General features: G+C 47.8%; 1 protein-coding gene across 4 annotated transcripts in view; it reads left to right on the forward strand.

Moving 5' to 3' along the window:
- TSC22D3 (TSC22 domain family member 3) overlaps nucleotides 1–23719 on the forward strand; it is a 67604-nt gene that overhangs the window by 2023 nt on the left and 41862 nt on the right. The window contains exon 1 of one of the 4 annotated variants that reach the window (XM_042242388.2): nucleotides 8429–16627. The exons of the other annotated variants lie outside the window; for them this stretch is intronic. Coding sequence (XP_042098322.1) covers nucleotides 16437–16627 — 191 coding nt within the window. The 5' untranslated portion in view covers nucleotides 8429–16436. Of the gene's footprint in view, nucleotides 1–8428; nucleotides 16628–23719 lie in introns of those variants that run through there. 4 annotated transcript variants of the gene reach the window in all.

Below are 23719 nucleotides of genomic sequence, written 5' to 3' on the forward strand. Positions count from 1 at the left end.
AAGGTGGCTGCAGTCTTCCAGTCTGAGGCACTCTGGTAAGGGCCGGTCTTGGGCAGACAACTGCAGCAATTTTGAAGCAGGAGAGGCAACTTTAGGAAACTCAGCTGTGGGTTTGGTGTTCTTAGAGCCCTAGGAACGAGGCACTGGTGTGTGTGTGTGTGCATGCGCGTGAGGGTGGGTGGGTGGGTTTTCTTCTTCCTCAAGGTCACAGGTTATGTAAGAGAAAGAGAAACCCTCTGTGGGAGGCCTCGGTTGTAGTACAAGTTATGTGTCTAGTTCCCTGTGTGACCCTGAGCAAGTTGCTTGACCTCTCCGGTCTCTAAGCTTCCTTCTAGTTCTGAGGTTCCAAGTCATGGGCAGGTAATGTGCTCAGACAAGGTAATAAGTAATTTTGGGCTTCCACAGAGTAATTGAATAATTTGATGGTTTGTCGGTGAGACACAAATAGGAAATTTTAAAAGCCATCGAGCTAGGCAAGAGCTACCTCACTTAGTGCTCAGCCCAGGTTAGCTTCTACAGTCCCAGAAGTTCCAGGAGGGGACAAGCAAGGCTGCCAACTTCGTTAGCATTATTATAACAGGTTGTATTTGCAGGCATTTTCCATGCCATCAAAGCCCTTTCTCAGCTATTATTTCACTTTAGGCATCAATTTATCTCATTGTCTCTAAGAAACCAGGGCGAGTTTCCAGGGAATCTTCGTTTCTGGTGAAAGATTACTACAAGTGTATTCAGACCACAGCCACTGCAACCCTGCCGAGCGAAAGCCCTAACAGGTTCCTAATAGTCTGCTGAGCTTAGGGCTGTAGGTGGTGGGGGATGGGTGGCAGCAACACCTGGAAAGAGGGCTCATGGCACTTGCACTCTTTCAACTGGGAGAGAATCTGCTCCAAAATGGCCTGACGAATCATAAGAGGGGACAGTTCCTCAGCTCTGGGTCCTAGGTTGGAGGCCTGGGAGGGTCAGACCTAAGTGAGTGAGATGTGAGGCTGAAAGTCTGAAATCAAAGTGTTCACTTACGCCACACCTTGGGAGGCTTTCTGGTGGTCTGGGTTTCTTGAAAACGGCAAGATCTCCTTTGTCACGTACTCTGTTGACACCTCTTGGTTCTTGGCAAAGCCTGGAAATGCCACCAGGTTGGGTTGGGGGCTGAGAGCTTTGGTGGAGGGAACAGGGCATATCATTGGGAAGTTGTCTCTGAGCACCCTGCCTCCCCTCCTGGGAACAGAGCAACTCAAGCCCCCACGCTGAGGAGTGACAGGTAACCACTGTGGTAACCACTTTAACAGTTCCAGAAACACAGCATTCTGTCATTTCTCTTCACAACTGGGACCTTAGAGACTGGAGATTCTGAATTTGGTTGAAAGTTTGCCTACAATGACACACTCATTGGCAAAGTAGGAGGCCATTATTGCTGGTCATGGGGTTTCTCCAAAATCTAGGCTGGACAGTCTTCTGAGGGAAAATTTCCTCTTCCTATTTCATTTATTCCCTGGTTTTCTAGCTTCATACCACAGTCATCATTGTTACTTCTATTCCATTTAATTATTTGATACTTCAGATTCCTGCCTGAGTGTCTTTTTCCTCTAACTTGTCTCCTTCATGGCTTCTGGAGAAGCGACTCTTTCTGCCTTTCCTCCTACAGCCCACTCCCCAGCCACAAGGGCTCCTATATTCTTGGGAGGAAGCGTGGGGCAGACTCTTGATTGCCATCTGGTTTCTGCTTTGACCTGTCCCTGACTCTCAGCTTAGCTCTTGGATTCCTTGGAACGCAAGAGTGTAAGCAATTTGAGGGTAGGGTGTGCTTTCCACTTACTTGGCTTTCCCTTGACTTCTAATTATACTGCCAGTACTCAATAAAGGTTTTTCTGGGCTAGATGACTGCTTAATTGTTGGTGTGGTCCTATGTAAAGATTTTACAACTTTAATTGACTCTTGGAAAATTCTTATAAGTTTAAATCTGATTTTCTTTTCTGGTATGAACCACATGCAGTAACTCTGATAGCTTGGTAGAAGCCCTGATGAACAGTGTTGTGTATATATGTATGAATCAGTGGTAATGGGCATGTAGCTCATTGGTGTGTAAATAGTCCACCAGCCCTTCAATCTTGTGTTAGGTAACTAATAACTATAATAGATGAATAGCTAAACATCTACTGAGTGTTTACAGTGTGTGCTAAGCATTATATCTGCATAGGCTCATTTAATTTTACACCAACCCAATGAAATGGGTACTATTATCTTCATTCTTCATTTTTTAATGAAGGAAATTAAGGCTGGAAAAAATTAAATAACTTTCTCAGTGCCTTACAATGAAGAGCAGAGCCAAGACTCCAGCTAAGATCAGGAGGACACTAAAGAATTGTCGATGAAGGAAGAATTGTTAAGCAGAGGCAAATATTAGCCCGTAAACTAATCAAATGGTTAAAATGTCCTAATTAGGTCAGCTGACCAACCATCCCAGGACTTTCCACCAACACAGGACTTTCAGTGCTCAAACAGGGACAGTCCCAAGGAAACTGGGATGATTGGTCAATCTATTATTAGGGGGCTATTGGCACCCCACTCCAGTACTCTTGCCTGGAAAATCCCTTGGATGGAGGAGCCTGGTGGGCTGCAGTCCATGGGGTCGGTAAGAGTCAGACACGACTGAGCAACTTCACTTTAGTTTTCACTTTCATGCATTGGAGAAGGAAATGGCAACCCACTCCAGTATTCTTGCCTAGAGAATCTCAGGGACGGGGGAGCCTGGTGGGCTGCCGTCTATGGGGTTGCACAGAGTCGGACACGACTGAAGTGACTTAGCATACTGTATTATTTGTTGAAAATGCTTCTAAAACTGGAAAACCTAAGAGGCAGATAGATTATGCTGGGCAAAGAGCTAATTTTTTTCAATTGAAATGCAGCCTATTAAAAACTTTGCAAAGTTTAAATTTGAGGGGCTTTAATTCTCTGATCTGGGCTTCTATGGTGGCTCATTGGTAAAGAATTCACCTGCCAATGCAGGAGACACGGGTTCATTTCCTGGGTCAGGAAGATCCCCTGGAGAAGGAAGTGGTAACCCACTCCAGTATTCTTGCCTGGAGAATCCCATGGACAGAGGAGCCTGGCAGGCTACAGTCCATGAGGTCACAAAAGAGTTGGACATAACTTAATGACTAAACAACAACAAAGTCTCTGATCAGTAAAGTATAGCAAGCTGAAAGGGGAGCTTTTGCCATATTCTGTTGTTGTCATTGTTGTAATTTCAAATTTATTTCTAAGATTTTACCCAAAACTACTTAATCAGCTCTATTCTTCAGCTCCCCAGCACCCCAGCCAGTGTGATTTGAGCTACTTTGAATCTGAGTTCTCTTGCAGCTCTGAAAGCCCTTGGACTCTACCTTTAAGCTTCTGCACCAGCAACAATTGGTCCCCACTTAGATGCTCAGAAAATAATAATAGCAAGATTTCTAGTTGTTTTACGGGTGTTAATTCTTTTAACCTTCCCTATTGATGTGATATATAGTAGTAAAGGGAAGATGTGGATTCAGAGATCAGGCTTCCAAGAAAAACTTGCATAAAAATTATTTGTGCTTCTCTGAGTCTTCAAAGTAATGATTTCATAAATGTATATTCCTGAACCTGATTTCTGAGGACATAGAGGATTTAGGGGGCAAAACTCTCCCACCTACCTGCTGTAGAGCTTAATTTTATACTCTAAGATCAGTTTTCTGTCCTTGCCATCTAAAGTTCCTATTCCATAGTGCAGCAGTATTTGGGTCACACCACAAGAAATTCTGATTTAGAGGTTGCAACCGTTTGTCAACTAATTTTGCCATTTGATTTTGAGGACGGTGTACTTTGCTGGGAAAAGGTTTTACGTTTCTGTGTGCTTACGTCTGTTATTTTTTGCTTTTGTGAGTTTTGCTTTTGGTATCAAGCTCTGAAAGTCCTTTCCTAGGCCAGGGTAATTTAAAATAACTTTTCCCTGAGTGCCTAGTGGTCTGACAAAGAATAGGCACCTTGAATTAAGAGACATCTCTGTTAAAAACACAAATGCATTTGCAGACGTGACATTCATGGTTTGTATACCTCATGAGAGCCCTGATGTGTTAGAAATTGTCTTTTTGCTGAGACACAGATGTGAATTCCATGTGCTCAGAGGCTTTGGGTGGTGAGTGACCCTACTCTACCAGCAACTACTATATATACTACATATGTGAGTGTATGTTATATATGTATATAAAGAATATGTATACATTAGGTATATGTGTATATACAATAACATATTTATAAGATAAAATTTGTCATTCTAATCATTTTTAAGTGTGCAAGTCAGTGGTATTAAGTATATTCACAATGGTGCAGTCAGCAATATTACCCATTCCAGAACTTTGGCACCATCTCAAATAGAAACTCTGTATCTATTTAGTACCTTCCCTGGTGGCTCAGGTGGTAAAGAATCTGCCTGTAATGCAGGAGACCCGAGTTTGATCCCTGGGTCCAGAAGATCCCCTGGAGAAGGAAATGGCTACCCACTCCAGTATTCTTGCCTGGAGAATTCCGTGGACAGAGGAGCCTGGTGGGCTACAGTCCATGAGGTCACAAAGAGTCAGACATGACTGAATGACTAACTCTTCATTTAATTAAGCAGTAATTCCCTGTTCTCCTCTCCCTCCAGTCCTTGGTAACCTCTGTTCTTCTATCTCAGGAATTTGCCTATTTGAGTTATTTTGTATGAGTCAAATTATACAAAATGTGGCCTTTTGTATAGCTTCATTCACGTGAGGTAATGTTGTCAAGGTCTATCCATTTATCAGCACTTGCTTCCTGTTTATGAGTGAATGACATTCCTTTGATGGATACACCACATTTTGTGTCATCCAGTTCATCTGTTCACAAACTCGGGTTCTTTCCACCTGCTTGATCTGGTGAAGTATGCTGCTTTGGACAGTTGTGTCCAGGTATCTTTTTGAGCTCCTTCTTTCAAGTCTTTTGGGTCTCTACCTAGGAGTGGAGTTGCCCAGAACCTACTTTTCAACCCAATTTTGTAGTCCTTTTCTCATAGTCAATTCATTCAAGTATAGTAATGCCCATGAAAAGAACAAATGTCTGTTTCTTTGGGGAGAAGGCCTCCCTCCCCAAGTCAGCTGCTAGTGCTAGTGATTACAATGAAAGAAAGCTAAGAAGTTTAACCAAATGATACAAGTTTTATGAGGGAAATGATGTGCTTTCAGGATGCTCATGAATTGGGGACTGGAAAAAGTTTGAGTGTGTCTCTCTCATGAATGGGTAGGATCTACCCAGGTTTGCTACCCAAGATTTCCTTTTTAAAAGAGTAACACGTACATGTTTTACTCACCATTGACCACTTTGTGTGAACTTGTTTATCAGAACTTCCTTTGGGGGTGACAGCTCACTGGGCATAGGGTTCTATGGGAATGAAACCTATGAAAGCCAAGTTTGGAGAAGAGAAGTAGAGAGATGGGGCCAGAGTCCTTGAAAGGCCTGCTGCAATGTGGGGCTCTGGGCAGCACGGAGCTCGAGAGGTCTGGATGGAAGATTCGTGCTCTTCAAGAAAAGTGACAAGAACAGAACACAAATTCCACCTCCTCCTCCTCCTCAGTCTTGCCAGGAATGGGCCCATGTGAGCCCACACCTCAGAAAATAACTCTTTCCACGGTGACCTTATTTTCCCTCCTTGCCTGAAGAGAAGGTTAACTGCTTATATTTGCACTTCCAGATAAACTAACAAGCTCTCAATTCCAGGTAGAGCTTTGGCTCCTTTCCATAACAGGTCCTGAAGGCCAGGAAGTGTGGGTAAATGGAGATGGATGTGTCTGGCCGAGGCTGCCAGGGTCTCTGGGTCCCCTGGGTGGTGGAGCCCAGCAGAGCACTTGCCTGTGCCTGTGGGCTGGCTGAGAGGAATAAGGTCAGCCATGTCCTTACCTTGGTGGTAGCCATTACACTGTGTTTGCTCATCACAATTATGCTCTTACCTGAACTTTCTCCTCTTACGTAAGGGATCCCTCAAGATATCCACAGAGCCATAATCTGCCATGACTGGCTGGGTTTACATAACAAATTGGTTGGTATCATGCAGTAGTCTCACTAGCCCTAGAGAAGCCAGTGTGCTGAGTGGGCCTGAAGCTTGGGCCCATTTGATGGGGCACTCTGTGCTCAGTGCACTCAAGGGAGAGCATTCCGTGACCACAGGGGTCAAAAAAGACCAAATTTCTCTTTTAGGTGAAGAAGGCAATAATGGCCCAGAACATGTTGCGCTGTCCCATTGCCTGCAATAATGGGACAAGGGTTAGAGCTTTGCTTGGGGCCACGGGTTTGGCAGAGCAGGACCCTGTGGACTAATGGGATCTCTGTGAAGGCTGAAGGCTAGATCTCGGCCTCAAAGCAGGTTTGATGAGGAGTCAGCGTGGGGAAATGGCTTATGGAAGCCACCACGTACCCATGCCAAAATCCAGCTTAGCCAAGAAGTCAGAGTGGGGATAAGATGGGAGGAGTCTAGAAAATAAGCTTTTTCAAATGCTAATCTGGGCAGGAGGGAGTCTTTTCATGGGGCAAAGCTAATTCACTTGTACCTTCTACCTGGAAATCTCTGCCCCAAAGTGGCTGTTGCCCTATGGGAAACAGTTTGTGAGGTGTGAGATCCCAGCCAGCACGAAGACTGACTGGGAGGTTTCCCATTGTGCAGCACTAGCCTGAGGGGAAACCAGAGCCCTAAGCTACTTGGTCAGTGATGCCCCAGGCATGCAATCAGCCTTCCTCCCCTGGGAACCACTTTCCTCAAATAGGCCCAGCCTGAAATCAGGCCCCTGCCTGTGGACAAAGCCCCAAAGGGACCTTCCCCATCCTTCCTAGAAGGAAGAATTTACTCACGAAACAGCCTTGGGTATTCAGCCTACTTCCTCTTGTCTTCTCTTCAGGGGAGATGGAGAGCAGCTGCTCACAGCTCAGGGTCTGGCCGGGATTCCCACTCCGAGCTTTGTAGGCCAGCGATTGGCTATAGCTATCCCTGAGGAAGAAGGGGGTGAGAAGTGAGAGGAAAGGAAGTGGTTCCAGCAGCTCCTTCCTGGCTTACCCCCCCTCCCCACACACACAAACACACACCTCCCTTTTAGCCTCACTCCCAGGCTAGGCTGGGCCTGGGCCAGCCTGAGGTCCCTGACTCATATCTCTCGTAGTGCCTTATGTAACAGAGCCAGGTTACTGAGGCATCAAGCTTCTGCTTGCTCAGTGGCAGGCTTCCCTGGGGCCAGGCATTCAGAAGCCTGCTGGGGGTCTAAGTAGAGCTCACTACACTTCCAAAGGAAAAGCCTCCCCTGCCTAGTGTCAGGCCAAGAGTCTGCTCAGAGGCAAGTGCCAGGCGGTGAAGGTGATTCCTCCCTGAGGGCCCCCCACTCTGCAGCACATGTAGGCAGGTAGGTGAGCTGCTGTGGACTTAAGCATGGTTTGGGGTGTTCTTGAGGGTTGGCATCTCCTGCTGTCACCTGATGGTGCAGTCCTGAAGTCAGCCTGGTGCATTGGGGGTGCGGGTGCGGAACAGGTGTCAGAAGTTCTTCCTTTCATGTCTGCTTGTTGCGTCAGGTACTGTTCTGGGGACTTTAGGGAGATGGGTTTAGAGGAAGCTGGGAGGCCCAATCCATTCTTCACAAAGTCTCAAAGTCTCCAGGCTGGCCTGAATTCACAGTGATACCTAGGTCACTTCCTGCTGCTGCTGCTAAGTCGCTTCAATCATGTCCGACTCTGTGCGACCCCATAGATGGCAGCCCACCAGTCTCCCCCATCCATGGGATTTTCTAGGCAAGAACACTGGAGTGGGCTGCCATTTCCTTCTCTAATGCATGAAAATGGAAAGTGAAAGGTGATAGTGAAGTCGCTCACTCGTGTCCGACTCTTAGTGACCCCATGGACTGCAAGGCTCCTCCGTCCATGGGATTTTCCAGGCAAGAGTACTGGAGTGGGGTGCCATTGCCTTCTCTGAGTTCACTTCCTAGCCTTTTCAGAAAATGGCATTACTGGTTTGGTGCAACTGAGCCCCCAGTGAAATGGGACTTGCTAAATTCTATGACATATTTCTCTAATAAACTCACACGAATATCTACAACACAGAATAGCCCCATCAATCTAATAGTCCACTGGCTCAAAGTTTATGTCGAAACCAATAGGTCCTCTTCTCTTTCCTTGTCTCCACCCAGCCTGTCACACTGTGTTGTCAGTGGGTAAATGGCTCACAGGCCGAGTGTCATGGGGGACTCTGCCTTCCTGTCCAAGGAAAGGAAGAAGAAACAGGGAGATAAAGTCAAAAGGTAGCATGGGAATTACTGACAGGTGTGATTTGTATGCAAATCTCAGACAAGCCCAGAACCACCATCTCATGGCTCAGGAGAGCTGGGCTCCCCAAATTCCCTGAATCCAGTGACAGTTGGGGGTGGGAACTGAGGCAGAGGTGTAGGATTCCCCTTTCTTGAGGCCCCTCCCAGGCCTCCAGCCCCTCACTTCTCTCTATCCCTCACCCTTTCAGTTCATAGTCAGTTGCACTAAAAAAAGAAAAAGAAACAAAAAGGAATAAGATAAACCTGGCCCAGTCCTAATGCACTAAACTCTGCTTCCCCAGGTGCACATGGAACTGAACCACGGCAGGGCCTCATTAGACCTTGTACTGAGCGGCCAAGCACTTCAATTAATCAATCCATCATTTATCGACCATAGGTCTCCTATTTACCCAGCACCTACTGCAGAATGCCTGCCCTGTTAGGCACAGTAGAGGGGTAGAGGAGGGAGGGGGCAGGACCAAAGCGGTTGCAGCAGAGCCCCCAGCCACTGCAGGCTAGGCTGGGGCTTCTGCTTCTTGAGGGAAAGGGCTCAAGTTTACTGTTTCTTGATCTGCAAGCCCAAAACTTCAGTTCAGTTCAGTTCAGTTCAGTAGTTCAGTCGTGTCCGACTCTGCGACCCCATGAATCGCAGCACGCCAGGCCTCCCTGTCTGTCACCAACTTCCGGAGTTCACTCAGACTCACGTCTATCGACTCAGTGATGCCATCCAGCCATCTCATCCTCTGTCATCCCCTTCTCCTCCTGCCCCCAATCCCTCCCACCATCAGAGTCTTTTCCAGTGAGTCAACTCTTCACGTGAGGTGGCCAAAGTACTGGAGTTTCAGCTTTAGCATCATTCCCTCCAAAGAAGTCCCAGGGCTGATCTCCTTCAGAATGGATTGGTTGGATCTCCTTGCAGTCCAAGGGACTCTCAAGAGTCTTCTCCAACACCACACTTCAAAAGCATCAATTCTTCGGCGCTCAGCCTTCTTCACAGTCCAACTCTCACATCCATACATGACTACTGGAAAAACCATAGCCTTGACTAGATGGACCTTAGTTGGCAAAGTAACGTCTCTGCTTTTGAATATGCTATCTAGGTTGGTCATAACTTTTCTTCCAAGGAGTAAGCGTCTTTTAATTTCATGGCTGCAGTCACCACCTGCAGTGATTTTGGAGCCCCAAAAAATAAAGTCTGACACTGTTTCCACTGTTTCCCCATCTATTTCCCATGAAGTGATGGGACTAGATGCCATGATCTTCGTTTTCTGAATGTTGAGCTTTAAGCCAACTTTTCCACTCTCCTCTTTCACTTTCATCAAGAGGGTTTTTAGTTTCTCTTCAATTTATGCCATAAAGTTGGTGTCATCTGCATATCTGAGGTTATTGATATTTCTCCCGGCAATCTTGATTCCAGCTTGTGTTTCTTCCAGTCCAGCATTTCTCATGATGTACTCTGCATATAAGTTAAATAAGCAGGGTGACAATATACAGCCTTGACGCACTCCTTTTCCTATTTGGAACCAGTCTGTTGTTCCATGTCCAGTTCTAACTGTTGCTTCCTGACCTGCATATAGGTTTCTCAGGAGGCAGGTCAGGTGGTCTGGTATTCCCATCTCTTTCAGAATTCTGCACAGTTGATTGTGATCCACACAGTCAAAGGCTTTGGCATAGTCAATAAAGCAGAAGTAGATGTTTTTCTGGAACTCTCTTGCTTTTTCCATGATCCAGCAGATGTTGGCAATTTGATCTGTGGTTCCTCTGCCTTTTCTAAAACCAGCTTGAACATCTGGAAGTTCACGGTTCATGTAATGCTGAAGCCTGGCTTGGAGAATTTTGAGCATTACTTTACTAGCATGTGAGATGAGTGCAATTGTGCGGTAGTTTGAGCATTCTTTGGCATTGCCTTTCTTTGGTATTGGAATGAAAACTGACGTTTTCCAGTCCTGTGGCCACTGCTGAGTTTTCCAAATTTGGTGGCATATTGAGTGCAGCACTTTCATAGCATCATCTTTCAGGATTTGAAACAGCTCCCCTGGAATTCATCACCTCCACTAGCTTTGTTCGTAGAGATGCTTTCTAAGGCCCACTTGACTTCACATTCCAGGATGTCTGGCTCTAGATGAGTGATCACACCACTGTGATTATCTGGGTCATGAAGATCTTTTTTGTACAGTTCTTCTGTGTATTCTTGCCACCTCTTCTTAATATCTTCTGCTTCTGTTAGATCCATACCATTTCTGTCCTTTATCGAGCCCATCTTTGCATGAAATGTTCCCTTGGTATCTCTAATTTTCTTGAAGAGATCTCTAGTCTTTCCTATTCTGTTGTTTTCCTCTATTTCTTTGCATTGATTACTGAAGAAGGCTTTCTTATCTCTTCTTGCTATTCTTTGGAAGTCTGCATTCGGATGCTTTTATCTTTCCTTTTCTCCTTTGCTTTTCACTTCTCTTCTTTTCACAGCTATTTGTAAGGCCTCCCCACACAGCCATTTTGCTGTGCCAAAGCAAACTAGGAAGGGAGAGTCTGTTTATGACAGCAGCTTCCAGCAGGGCCTTAAAGAATGGCCAGTGGGAAGAGCTGTGAGGCCATCTGGTTGGGAGGGGGGAGGGGGACCTTGCCTGTCCAGCAAGTGTCATGGGTCAGAAGGAGCTGGCTGGGGTGGGGACAGCGAGGAACACTTTCCATGTATGAGAGGCCTTCTCTGGCCCTCCTCTTGTGGCCCCTCTCTGAGTTGGAGCAAGCCTCCCCTCAGGGACCTAGCTAGTCTTGGGTAGGTGGAGGCCTTCAGGGCCCAAGAGCAGAAAGGCACCCTTCAAGTATGCTTGCAGAAAGTCCATCAGAACCAGGAAGGCTAAGCGTGGGCGTGCAGTTGACAATGGGTACCAGAGGAGTCTGTGGGTATGGCTTCACATCTGTGCATCTCTGGCCTCGGTCTCCACCAGGCCCCTTCTGATGGGGATAACAGAACCAGGATCATGTCAAGGCGCTGCCCTGAGAATACATATGTAGTGTGGTAGTGTTAGTTGCTCAGTCGTGCCTGACTCTTTGCGACTGCATGGACCTAGCCCACTAGGCTCCTCTGTCCATGGGATTCTCCAGGCAAGAACACTGCAGTGGGTTGCCATTTCCCTCTCCAGGGGATCTTCCCAACTTAGGGATTGAACCCAGGTCTCCTGCATTTCAGTCAGATTCTTTACTAGCTAAGCTATCAGGGAAGCCCACGAATACACACACACACACACACACACACACGCACACACACACACACATTGTTCACCCAAATCTCTCTGGAAAAAAAGTTCCTGCGGTTGGGCTGAGGAAGGAGGGAAGTCTCAAGCTGACAGGAAAGGAAAGGGAGCTGGAGTAGCAAAAAGGAAGCAGCCTTGGGTCATCTGGGGAAGCAGATTGCTGCTTATGGTCAGCACCTTGCCTTCTGGGGCCCTTGCACCAAGCTAATGTCCTGGGCATGCATGCCCACACCCTTTCCCATCAGTGCTCTGGAAAATTCACATTTAGGTTCATGAGCAGATTCAGTCAACAACAAATATTTCTCTCATGCCTTCCATGTGACAGGCTCACTGTTCAGTTCAGTCGCTCAGTCGTGTCCGACTCCTTGTGACCCCATGAATCGCAGCACGCCAGGCCTCCCTGTCCATCACCAACTCCCGGAGTTCACTCAGACTCATGTCCATCGAGTCAGTGATGCCATCCAGCCATCTCATCCTCTGTCGTCCCCTTCTCCTCCTGCCCCCAATCCCTCCAAGCATCAGGGTCTTTTCCAACAAGTCAACTCTTTGCATGAGATGGCCAAAGTACTGGAGTTTCAGCTTCAGCATCAGTCCTTCCAATGAACACCCAGGACTGATTTCCTTTAGGATGGACTGGTTGGATCTCCTTGCAGTCCAAGGGACTCCATAGAGTCTTCTCCAACACCACAGTTCAAAAGCATCAGTTCTTCGGCGCTCAGCTTTCTTCACAGTCCCGCTCTCACATCCATACATGACCACTGTTAAGCACTGGGGATAGAGTGGGGAACTCACAAAAAGCATGGCCCCAGCCATCATGGAATAGTAGAGTAAAGAGACGAGCATTAACCTAAATAACCACACTAATGAATCCATAATTACAAAGAAGTACCAAGAGGGAAAAGGAATAAGCTCCTCCCTGAGAGTGTAACAAAGTATCAGACAAGGCTTCCTGAGGAAGTGATATTGAGCTAAAGAAATGAATCTCTATGGCTGAAATTCTAATCATCAGACCCAAGCAGAAGGAGATATGTTTAGACAGAGGCTTTCTCAGAAACCCCTGAAGTCATGCCATAGCTACTCACACTCTTGGAAATATTTCTAGGCTATGAGTGGCCAGCAGGTCCAAAAGGGGAGGTCTGACAACATTCTGACAGGAGGAAGAGATGGGGGTTGAAGCCCACAGGGCAGCCAGTACTTAATGTCATCTTTCACTAAAAATAGTCCATGACGGTATGGAAATGCGTAAAGGCTGGCCCTGGGGACCAGTGATAAAGCCTATGGTGGAGGAAAATTTGTTTTTGTAAATTATTTACTGTAAAGAAGAAAAGAACCACAGAGGGTCATCGGGGTTTTTATTTTCCCTTTGCTTCTAAGCTGTGAATGCTTCTCATTGTACAGTGGCCATGGGACACAAAGCTTCAGGCTGCATTTGTTTCTGGGGCCCCAGGGTTAAATTTTCTGGGGTGCAAATGTCAGATAATTTGTCCAGGCTGGAAAACAGTCTGAATGCAGAAGGGAAGAGAAGCTTGCTTAGCCAACGAGCTAATGCCTGGGACTTGAGGGAGCTGTGGGGCCAAACTAAAGAGCCAAGATGATTGATTGAAGAGGAGCATAAGAATGGGCCAGATGGTGGTCAAAGAGAGGTTGATCTTCAAATATAAGAAAGTCACAACTCAGAGATGGTGACTAGCTATTTCCAAACCACACTAGAAACAGAACGAGAGGAAATAGGCCTCTACTGTAGCATGAAGAACTGTGATTAGATAACAGAAAGAACTTCCTGACTACCAGCAAGCAGAGAAGCTAGACAGAGTTACCAAGGGATGTTACATAAAATACAAACACGGGGAAGGTGGTGACTAGCAATAAAGAACTGAATAAAAGTATGAGAGGGCTGGTAATAAGGATCATGGACAGAAGGGGTCAGACAGGTGGGGAAAACAAAGGCATCAGATGCAGGTGCTTATAAGGAAAAGAAAAGTGCATGTGTGAGAGATGAATGTTCTTAGGAAAATACTTTCGTAATAGAAACACGTATGATATTTCCATTGGAAATGGAAGTGAAGTGAAGTGAAAGTCGCTCAGTCATGTCTGACTCTTTGTGACCCCACGGACTATACAGTCCATAGAATTCTCCAGGCCAGAATACTGGAGTGGGTAGTCTTTCCCTTCTCCAGGGGCTCTTCCCAACCTAGGAATCAAACCTAGGTCTCCCACAGTTGCAGGCGGCTTCCTTACCAGCTGAGCCACAAGGGAAGCCCAAGAATACTGGAGTGGGTAGCCTATCCCTTCTCCAGGGGATCTTCCCAACCCAGGAATTTAACTGGGGTCTCCTGCATTGCAGGCAGATTCTTTACTAGCTCTTCTAGGACTGGAATCATGTGGGGGAACGGACTAAGGAGCTATTAATTCCCCTGTGAATCTTTCAGCTTTCTTATCTCCTAGGCAGATTAGCTTCAGTGGGACATCCATCCTAATGGTCTAACAATTTTGGGGGGCATTCAGTGTGGGAAGTCATTGGAATAAGACTGCACACCCCAGGTGCTTGGGGACGAGGAGGATTTCTCCTTCCACACACATGTGAAAATCAGACACGGGGAGAAAGTGGCAGCCAACAAGCCAGGAAGGATCCCCGTGGCAGGAAATTTACAATCTAGTAGTGGAGACAGACATCAAATAATAATTACACAAATAGCCATATCATTACAATTGATCATAATGAAGAAAAGGTGCAGGAAGCTGTGAGAACACAGGCTGAGGGGTGTTCTAATCCTTCCCACAGGATTAGAAAATTCACAAAAACAAAAGTTACCTTGTTAAAACCTTGGGCATTGTATCATTTATGTCCCTCTGTGAGGGATTCTTGCCCCAAATCAGTAGCAAGAAAAGTTAAAATGAACCCAGTCACTGCTAATACCCTAAGGTGTGGATTTTGAAGTTACTCTGGCTCACTGGGGGCCTCAGATAGAAGCAAACCCCCAAAGAAATTTTCTCATTGCCAAGATCAAGCAACCATGATTTAGGCAGAGTGATTCTCTAAGGGCCCTAATGGCCTATCAGCTGAAAATCAAGATCAGAAAGACTTTGAAGAGCTCTTCACCTGCCAGATGAACAGGGTGAATGTCAGTGAAGAGAATAAAGAACTAATGCACTGAAAATTATACTCGAAACTAGCCCCCCGAAATGACTATGTCTCCAAAATGTCTTCAGCTACCTATTCAGATGTGGGTGGCTTTGCTGATATATTCTAGTATTAACTGCAAGGTATGTCCAGAGCTTTTGAATGCTGGGGAGCCAGGATCCTAGAGAGTCAGGGCCCCACTCTGTTTTTCCCAGGTTCTCTCCCAGTAGGGTGGGAGGTGCTTGCCTTTGTGGGGAGCTGGGGTGGCCTTCTTCACCTCAAAAGACCCTGGAGCAGCCACTGAGGAGTAGAGAAGGGCCTGACAGATGATGTGACGTTAGCAAGTGACTTCTCGACCTCTGTCGCCTCATTTAGAAAATGGCGGAAGTAAAAAAAGAAAAAGAAAATGGTGGAAGTGTCGTTGAGGGGTGGGGGTTAAGTGAGAGGACATTCCAGAACAAAACCTTTTGGGACATGCCTTATCTCCCTCTCTCACCAGTCCCCTCACAGACCCCTCCCCTTGCTCCGTCAATCACACAACCTGTCCTGCCCAAAGCCAGCTAACACCCGCAGCCCAGTCTGGCAAGCTTTATCTCTGTCCAGGCTTGCTCTCTGAACCTTCTTCATTCACACTCAGGTGTAAATGACTGACAAGGCTTCTCGTTTTCCTTCTGTTTGCGGGGGACAAACTGCTGGGAGCTTTGACATTTTTACCAGAGATTGAAACCTGAAGAGGCATGAGGGCACCCTACTGGCACTGCTGGCAAGTGGAGAAGGATTTCAGAGGGCAGTGGAACTGGGGACTGCGTCTTTAAGACCTTGAACTTCCATCTACCCAGTGTTTGGGGCTGGCACCTTCTGCCTTCACTTGCATCTTAGCCAGAGACACAGAGGCTCAGATCTGGTAGGGTTTCTACCAGAGGGCAGTCATTCAGTCTGACCCTCACCCTTTACAAATGAGGAAACTGAGGCCCAGAGATGGGTGGGTGCCTGTCACAAGCCAAACGGCCATTAGTAACCAGCTGAAAAGAGAAATCATGTCTCCTGATTCAATGGTCTTATGACTTCTCATCTCTAGATGGCTGTGCATATCCCATCCCAGTAGGTACACAGCATCTCCATGCCAAGAGACCAGCTTTGGGTCTCCCTGATGCCCAAAATGGTGGTTTTTTATTTGATTTTATTTAATGGAATTGACCAGTGGTTTGGGTGTTATGGAGTCCCAGCCCTGGAATTCTGCTTCTGTTCAGACTGGGGCTGCACGCCACAGCCACAGTCATGCAAGGGGGACAGAAAGGCTTGCTGTTCGGGTTGCAAAAGAAATAAGTTGCTGAAACATTGGTCTTTTTGAAAGTTCCAACCACAGGGGCTGGCTGGCAGAGCCACTGTCTGGGCTCCCCTGGAGGATCCGGCCCTCCCCTTCAGTCTGGGAGTTAGTTTAGGAAGCTGGCCCGGCCTCAGCAGAAGATCTGGAGGGCAGCACTTGCCCCAGGAGCTCCAGCCTTCCCTCGGAGCCTGGGAGCCCCCGAAGGCACTCAGGGCCAGGAACTTCCTCCCGCCTCCACAACTGAGCCAGCCCAGGCTGGCCCTGAGGCTCCCTGAGCACTTTTTCTTCTGAGCCTGGGCAAGAGTTTCCAGTTGATCCCGCCCTAGCCCGGCAGCTATAGAGGGAGAGCTAGAGCATGAGAGGGAGGTACAGAGAGAGAGGAACCAACCCCAGCCAGGCAATCAAGATTTCCCTGGGCAACAGTGACAATGAAGGGGGAAAGCCTGGAGGAGCCTCAGCTCATGGAAGAGCCCCAGTTGGTAGAGGACCCCGAATTCATGGAGGAGGCACAGTTCCTGGAGGAGCTACAGCTTGAGATTGTAGAAAGTGGGTCAGATTTGGATCCAGAAGATCTGGGTTCGAGTCCCGACTTTGCCACCAATCTGATGCTTGAGCTTGAGTAAGTAACTCCCTGCCCTTCTGTGGGCTGCTTTCCCTACTTACAAAATGAGAGAGGGGAGAGAGAGAATGGGTTGATTGACCCTCTTCCAATTCAGATATTCTGAAAGATCACACTTCTAGCATCTTGTGTATAGATGGGATGTGTGGACACATGAATATGTCATTGAACCCCTGAAGGTTAGAAGGGCGGGAGGAAGAGGGGATTCACAGAAGCAAGAAAGGGAAAGGAGAAGGTGGTAAATGTGTAAAAAGTCATGACCCCAAGAGAGGATCTAGGCTGAACAGAACATTAGGGTCCACTTTGAAAACTCAAGGATGATGGAATGATTTAGTAACGAGAACCAAGGTGTTTGGGGGTGTGGTCAAGGTATAGTTGCTAATGAGCTCTCCACCAAATGTCTCCCAGTGACTCCTTTAGCCCCAAAGCTCAGCTCCTCAACCCAGAATAAGTTTCTTGAGTTCTTCGTGTGTGTCTTTGGAGAAATTATCATTTGAACTAGCGGGATTTTCCGGTCTTGGATGTTTGCATCCCATCTAAAAAACTGCCTAAGAAGAAGGACTAGACTGGTCCTTTGTCTTAGAAATCTGGTTTCTTGGTAAACCCCCACTTTCACTAGAACCACCGCTGCATGACTCAATGCAAGGCCCTTTGAGAATTTGACTGCTGCTATATATAGCTGCTCTCCCCCTCACTTATGCACAGATGAGCTACCAGAAACCAGTCTGCTTGGTGAAAGTCAGTGTTTGGTACATTTCACTGCATTCTGATTCCTTCATAGTGGACCATCTCTCCCTGGATTATATGATGAGGGTCCATAGCCACAGTAGGTGACACTTCACTAACCAGAGAGAGCTCCTTGGCAGGCAAGGCTTGAGAGCTCAGAGCTCGCTACATGGCAGATCTTCTCCAATGTCCTCTGCCAACTGTGTACCCACCAGCCTCTCTGCTGCAGTGGGGAGGGTGAGTAGAGAGAAGCCGGCCCCACCTGTCAGGCACCTGCCTGCTGCCCTAATGTCCTCACCCTCAGAGTCACACACTCTGCTTTCTTGCTGCTAGCCCTCTTTCTTCTTGGCTCAGTTTGTTCACCAATCACTTCTTGTCCCTCAGTTAATCAGTCATAGAGTCCAGTGGTTGCAAGGAATCTTAGAATTCCCATAGGGAATAGCGCTGCAATATATAGACCCCTAAGGTCCTCCTTGGTGCCTTGGGGTCTGCCGAAGGAAAAGAACAGAGAAAGGGGGGAAAGAGTTGGGGGCAGAGGAAGAGAGGCCGGAGTGAAAGTGAATTTGAAGGGAAGGAGAAGAAGAAAGAGTTTAGAGGAGGACCCAAAGAAAGACAGGAGGCATTGTGCCACAGCCCTCATCTCCAAATAGAGGTTACACCTCCAAACAAGCAAGGTCACAAATAAAAATCTGTGTGTGTCTTCTAAACTTGAAGGGGTTTGGGTCTTCACCTGGTTTAATTTTCTTCACCACAGTATTTTCAAGCTGGATTGCCCTGAACTGGAAAGCATCTCCCAGTGGGTAGTGGAAGTTAGGGAGCTCTGGGAGCCTGGGGAATGGAACGGGCAGAGCTCCCTGCCTCAGCCCTGCCTCCCTCAGAGCAGTTTTGTTTCTGGGGACTTTGCATTCAGAGACCCTGAGAGAGTCCAAGTTAGATGGGGTGGGGGATGGTGGAATGGGGAGTGATTATCTGTTTAATAACAGCAAAAAGGGCTCTAAGCCCCTAAAGGGCCTTAACTCTCCAGCAGACACAGGAATCTTGTAAAGCATCCCCAGGGGGTGAACACACTGCTTCAGCCTGTAGGCATCTACCCACAAGCGGGTTCCCTTGTTGGCCAGCCCTGATTGTTAGATAGTCCTTGTGTTTACCCCACATTGGCACAATCTTTCTGGCCTGCAGAACACTTTGGCCCCGCTCCTCATGTTCTTGCTGCGGGCCTCCTTTGTCTCCTGACCACCCGGGGAGCCAGCTCAGTGAAAGGGGGGTTGCTGGCCTCCCAGGGAAGACGGTGCTCCCAGCTCAGGGCACCACGCACTCCACGCTTCTCAGCCGGAGGTGGCTGGGCCCCTTGTAAGCACTGGGCTGGACAGGCAGGCTACTGATGTGGGCTTGGGGGCACTCCAGCCAAAGCAGCCCCTGGGGCCGAGGCTGAGGAAGTCCGCTCCACAGAGAGCACTGTCCAAGTTAAGTGAGGTCTAGTGAGGAATTCTCAGCAGGGGAAATAGCTTGAGGGAAGGAGCACTTGACCAAGAATAAGGGCCCTGTGTTCTGCTGCAAACTGCAGCCTTGGCCAGGGTTGGCACCTGAAAGGAGGAAAATAGGAAGGGCTGGGCCCCTAGCCCTAGAGGAAGGCGTGATTGAAGCAGGCTCAGGATGGCATCCCGGCCACTCAGCCCTCTAAAGCCCTGCCGGCTTTACATTGCAGGAGGAAAGAAAGCCATGCTTGTTGGCAGTGGGGACCTTCTGCGTGCCTTATACAGAAAGCACTGTTCCCCCCAAGTGCAGTAAACAGGCGCTGGTGGTATGCAAGATCATTTTAGGTGGTACATGGACTAACTTTTTCTATTTTTATAGCTATTTATTTATTCAACATGTATGGAGGGGGAGGAGTGTGTCTAACACATACACTGTATGATTTCTAAAATCTTTCTGAGCTGGAGGCAGTTGTAAAAAGCGAATCTCCTATAAGCTGTTTTAGAGAAAATGTTAAATAGATAAGGTTTCCCATGTGGCTTGGTGCTAAAGAATCCACCTGCCCATGCAGGACACTTGGGTTCCATCCCTGGGTCGAGAAGATCCCCTGGAGAAGTAAGTGGCAACCCACACCAGCATTCTTGCCTGGGAAGTCCCACGGGCAGAGGAACCTGGAGGGTTGCAGTCCATGGGGTTGCAAAAGAGTCGGTACACAGCTGAGCGACCGACTAAACAACAAATAAAGAACAGTACTGGTGGCCCTCAGACATGGCCTAAATCTTGAAAGTGGTAGGCAAGTCACTGGATTCGGGGCCATCCGACCACACTGTGTTAGCAGAGGCAGGCAAGGGGAGCCATACTGTATGATTTGAGATCCTCTTATCCATGTACGGGCTTCCCTGGTAGCTCAGCTGGTAAAGAATCCACCTGCAGTGCTGGAGACCTGGGTTTGATCCCTGGGTTGGGAAGGCCCCCAGGAGAAGGGAACAACTATGCAGTATTGTGGCCTGGAAAATCTCTTGGACTATCCATGGGGTTGCAAAGAGTTGGACACGACTGAGCGACTTTCACTTTTTAACTTATCCATGTACACCTAGCTTGAAGGCCCCCTCTGACAGCCCACTTCCAAGTGTAAGAACACTCTGCTATTTTTATATCTCTGGTGTCCTGCTCTGCCCCGTGACACTCAACACTCCAAATCAGCAGCAGGCCTTTCCCCTGGCTCAAGGGCACCGCCTCTACCACACTCTGGGACACGTCGCTGAGAAGTTGGTGGGGCTGTCCTCACCACCTTCCTCTGATTTCTTCTCAGCATTGTTCACAGGCATATTCAGCTCCAACTTAAGGAGTATTTCCGGGAAGTAAGTCAAAGAGGTTCCAGTCTTTCTCCGAATGCACAAAGCCCCAGTAGAAGGACAGGAAATATGTCACTGTGGCAATTTCACACGGCCTGGTGCCAATTTCTGGACAGATTCAGGCAAGATTTGGTGGGGAACTTGTATAAAATCAAACTGTACAAGAGGGTTCCCATTTCTATGAAGAATTTGTGATGGGCCCCTTCCTCCTCCCATTGCTCTGAGATAGGGAACATGATTATTAGTCCTGCTTCTTCCCGGGGCTCACCTTGTGGATTGCGAGGTGAGCCCTAGAAGGAAGTGGAAAGCTGATCAAGGTTTTGGGTCTGTTCTCCTACCTTCCGCCTAGATTGTACCTCAGGAGCCTTGCATGTCTTTGCTATGTTGTCCTTGGAACTGTCTTTAGCCAAAGGCTCAAGCCGAGACAGCTAAATTTCCAACACCTCTAAGAAAGGAAATACTACAACATCCTTTGGTGGCCTAGTCCAGGGTTTAACAACCTTTGCTCTCTGAGACTGTTCCTCCCAAATTTTGTCCTCCTGCTTTCTGATCCACCTCTTTTATGCTTAATGGTAGTTCCGATGCCCTTTGTCAGCTTTCTTTTCCAAATTAACAAAATCTATTATAAAAAATTTGAACCAGCTTGTATTTCTCTATCCCTTAGACAATCTCCAAATTCTCTACCAGAAACTTCATTATGCCCTCTGTAACAGCTTTAGCCAGTCACCCCCATCTCTCTTCTTACTAGTGACACACATTTTGCAAGATGGCAGGTTTGGAAAAGAGCAAAATTAACTGAACCTCAGAGGACCTAATCACCTGTCCTAACTCCCTGAGCTAGCTGTCCCACGGGAGACTGGAGCAGTATAGGGTTTCATTAGTGGCCAATGGCCATGGAATAGAGAAGGAAGATGACCTCAGAGTTCCTACAGGCTTCTTCTCTATTTAGAGCATCCAGGATCATGCTTGTTCCTTAATAATACTAGATTGTGTACTTCTAATTCATTGCAGCCTCTGTCTTTAGCCGCATAGATCCATTCTTGTATCTGTCACATTTTGGTTGTTCTTATATTCATTATCCACATTATCCATAGGCGTCACTGACTCCTAGGTTGCTAGTGAGCTGCTCTCTGGGTACTCAGGCATGCAGAGTCACTTTGACACCAGTCCAAGTCAAACATAAATAAAAAAGATTCTTGCAAAAAGAAATCATCCACTCACACACAGATTCCAAATACAATTACAGTTGAATTTCATGTAGCTGGGGTAACACTGGACCTGTGGCATGGATAATTCAAAATAAAAGTTTTACCCCCAAAAATCATGTATAGCTAGCTTTTAAATTGCAGTATGGGCCTAGTTTGTTTGTTTGTTTGTTTGGTTTTTTCAGTATTTCTGCTTTCCTAATTATTTGGGCCAATATGAAAGTGAGCCAGCATTCCTGGAGTATACAGAAACTAGGAGAAGAACCTGGGTGTAGGGAGAAGCTAAGCTGAGACCAAGTGTTGCCACAGACATTTCTCAAAGTGGAAAAGCCTCCCAGAAATACTTGGGAGCTGGCTTTCAGAAATCTTGTCTGTGTGTCTTAGGAATGTGTCATATGGTTGTTTATGCAACGGACTTGTCCAGGAAGGTCTAAGGGGCCTGTCTGCGGGTATCTAGCTTGCTTTGGGCAGACACAGAGCCAGGGAGCTGACCAGAAATCACAGTTCTCTTCTCCTTCCTCACCATAGCCTGATGGCTGTTGCACTGTGCCTGGTCTGGTCACCTGACCTGAGCAAGTCTGAAGGAGGTGGTGCAATTCATCTGAAGAAAATCACGTCTGAGACAGGAAGGGGCACGGCAGCCTCTTCAGCCAAGGATTTATGTATCTGTCACAGGAGGGAAGTGTGAGCTGAGAAATGACTCCCAGAAGTGCTAGAATTGGAAGAGGCAGCACAGCTACCTTTCACAGTCACTAGTGTATTCATGCAGAATCTGGGCTACCTCAGGAGGCCAGCGTCCTGGCCCTTCCTCCCTTCCTGGAGTCCCTCCTCCCTCCGCCCTCCCCTCCTCCCTCCCCCCTCCCCTCCTCCCTCCCTTGCTCCTTGCTCTGACTCCGCATGCACTTAAGAAAACAGAGCAGAGCTGGCCAGGTGCGTCCCACCAGGGGCCAAGCTGCAGGTGAAGGAAAGGGGATTGCTTTTTGCCTAGCAGGTGTCATGTCACCATGCCAGGCACTGTAGCAGCCTAGGGGAATGGGGTTCCTCTGGTCCCTGCAGCCCACAGAGGCCAGGGGGTTCATTCAATCTGGCTCTATCTACACTTAATTCTTTGCGGATTTTGTGAATCGATTTTTGCATTTTTGCCTGCTGGGCGCGTTTTGGCTATGGGCCTCAGTAACATCATTAGGCTCTCGTGGTATCTCTGGGGAATATAAGATGGGCTGCAGGACTCCATCTATTGAGCTCTGTTGTCTGGATAACTTCTAGCCTCTCCAGTGCCAAGGGACCCCAGCTGCAACATCCAACCCACTGATCAGGTCTGTTCCTGGCCCCAGTGGAAACAGAGTCCTGGCATCCAAGTGCAGCTCTTTGCGTGTTCCTTTCCTATTCTTTGTCTCCAGGGCAGGGGCTTGGCCAAGGGGGCAGATTCCCGCCATGACAAAGACCAGGTCACACTCTTCTTCTCAGGAAGCAAGGAGTGGGCCACGCCAGGCCTTGAAGGGTGAGTGACACCCTGGCTCGTGATCTCGGCCCTCCTCACCAGCACAGGCTCCCTCTGTTAAGTGGGAGGCGATGAGTCTGAATTCTGGGGAAATGCCTCTCTCTGGAGAGGAGATTTTATCTCCTTTGTTGTAAACCTAAATGTCAAATCTGAAACATTCTCAGCCTAGATAGAGGAAGCAGGCACATTCCTCAGAAAATGGCCAACTGGGTAGAATTTGGTTTTGACCCTCTTTCTTCTCCCCCATTCTGCTTTCTAGCACAAGCTCCCTCAAACCACACCTCCCCCCCCACCCCACCCCCGCCAGCTGCTCAGGGTGATAGATAGCACATGTTCCAGAACTTTCCTGATCTTCCTGTCTCTTAACCATTCCCCTGCAGGAAGCTTGCTTTCTGCTACTGCTAATGTGATACTGTGAATCCAGCCAAGGTGTAAACAGCTGGTAGTAACTGAACGTGCTTCCCCTGCCCAAGTCACAATTCTCTTTAGACCTGGACCTTTGCCAAAAGTAAGCACTGTGAGAATTGCAGGCTTAGCTGGGGGCCAGCAGAGCTGACCTTTTGCAGCAACGTTCCTCTGACCTTTACCTCTCAAATCATACCAAGCAGGCAGCTACCCTCTCCATCCACATATAAAGCCATCCCTGGGGATGCTGTTGACGTTAGCAGAGGGGACTGGGAGAGTCCTGGCTGTGCCCTGACCCTACCCTCATAGAAGCCCAGACAGAGGGGGAGGTCTCTAGCTGAGCCTAAATTTGGCCTAGGCCCCTGTGCCCTTCCCGCAAGTGGCAAAGCGGTAAAAAATCTGCCTGCCAATGCAGGAGACTCAGGAG

This window comes from Ovis aries, chromosome X, assembly GCF_016772045.2.
Source record: "Ovis aries strain OAR_USU_Benz2616 breed Rambouillet chromosome X, ARS-UI_Ramb_v3.0, whole genome shotgun sequence".
Classification (NCBI taxonomy): domain Eukaryota; kingdom Metazoa; phylum Chordata; class Mammalia; order Artiodactyla; family Bovidae; genus Ovis; species Ovis aries.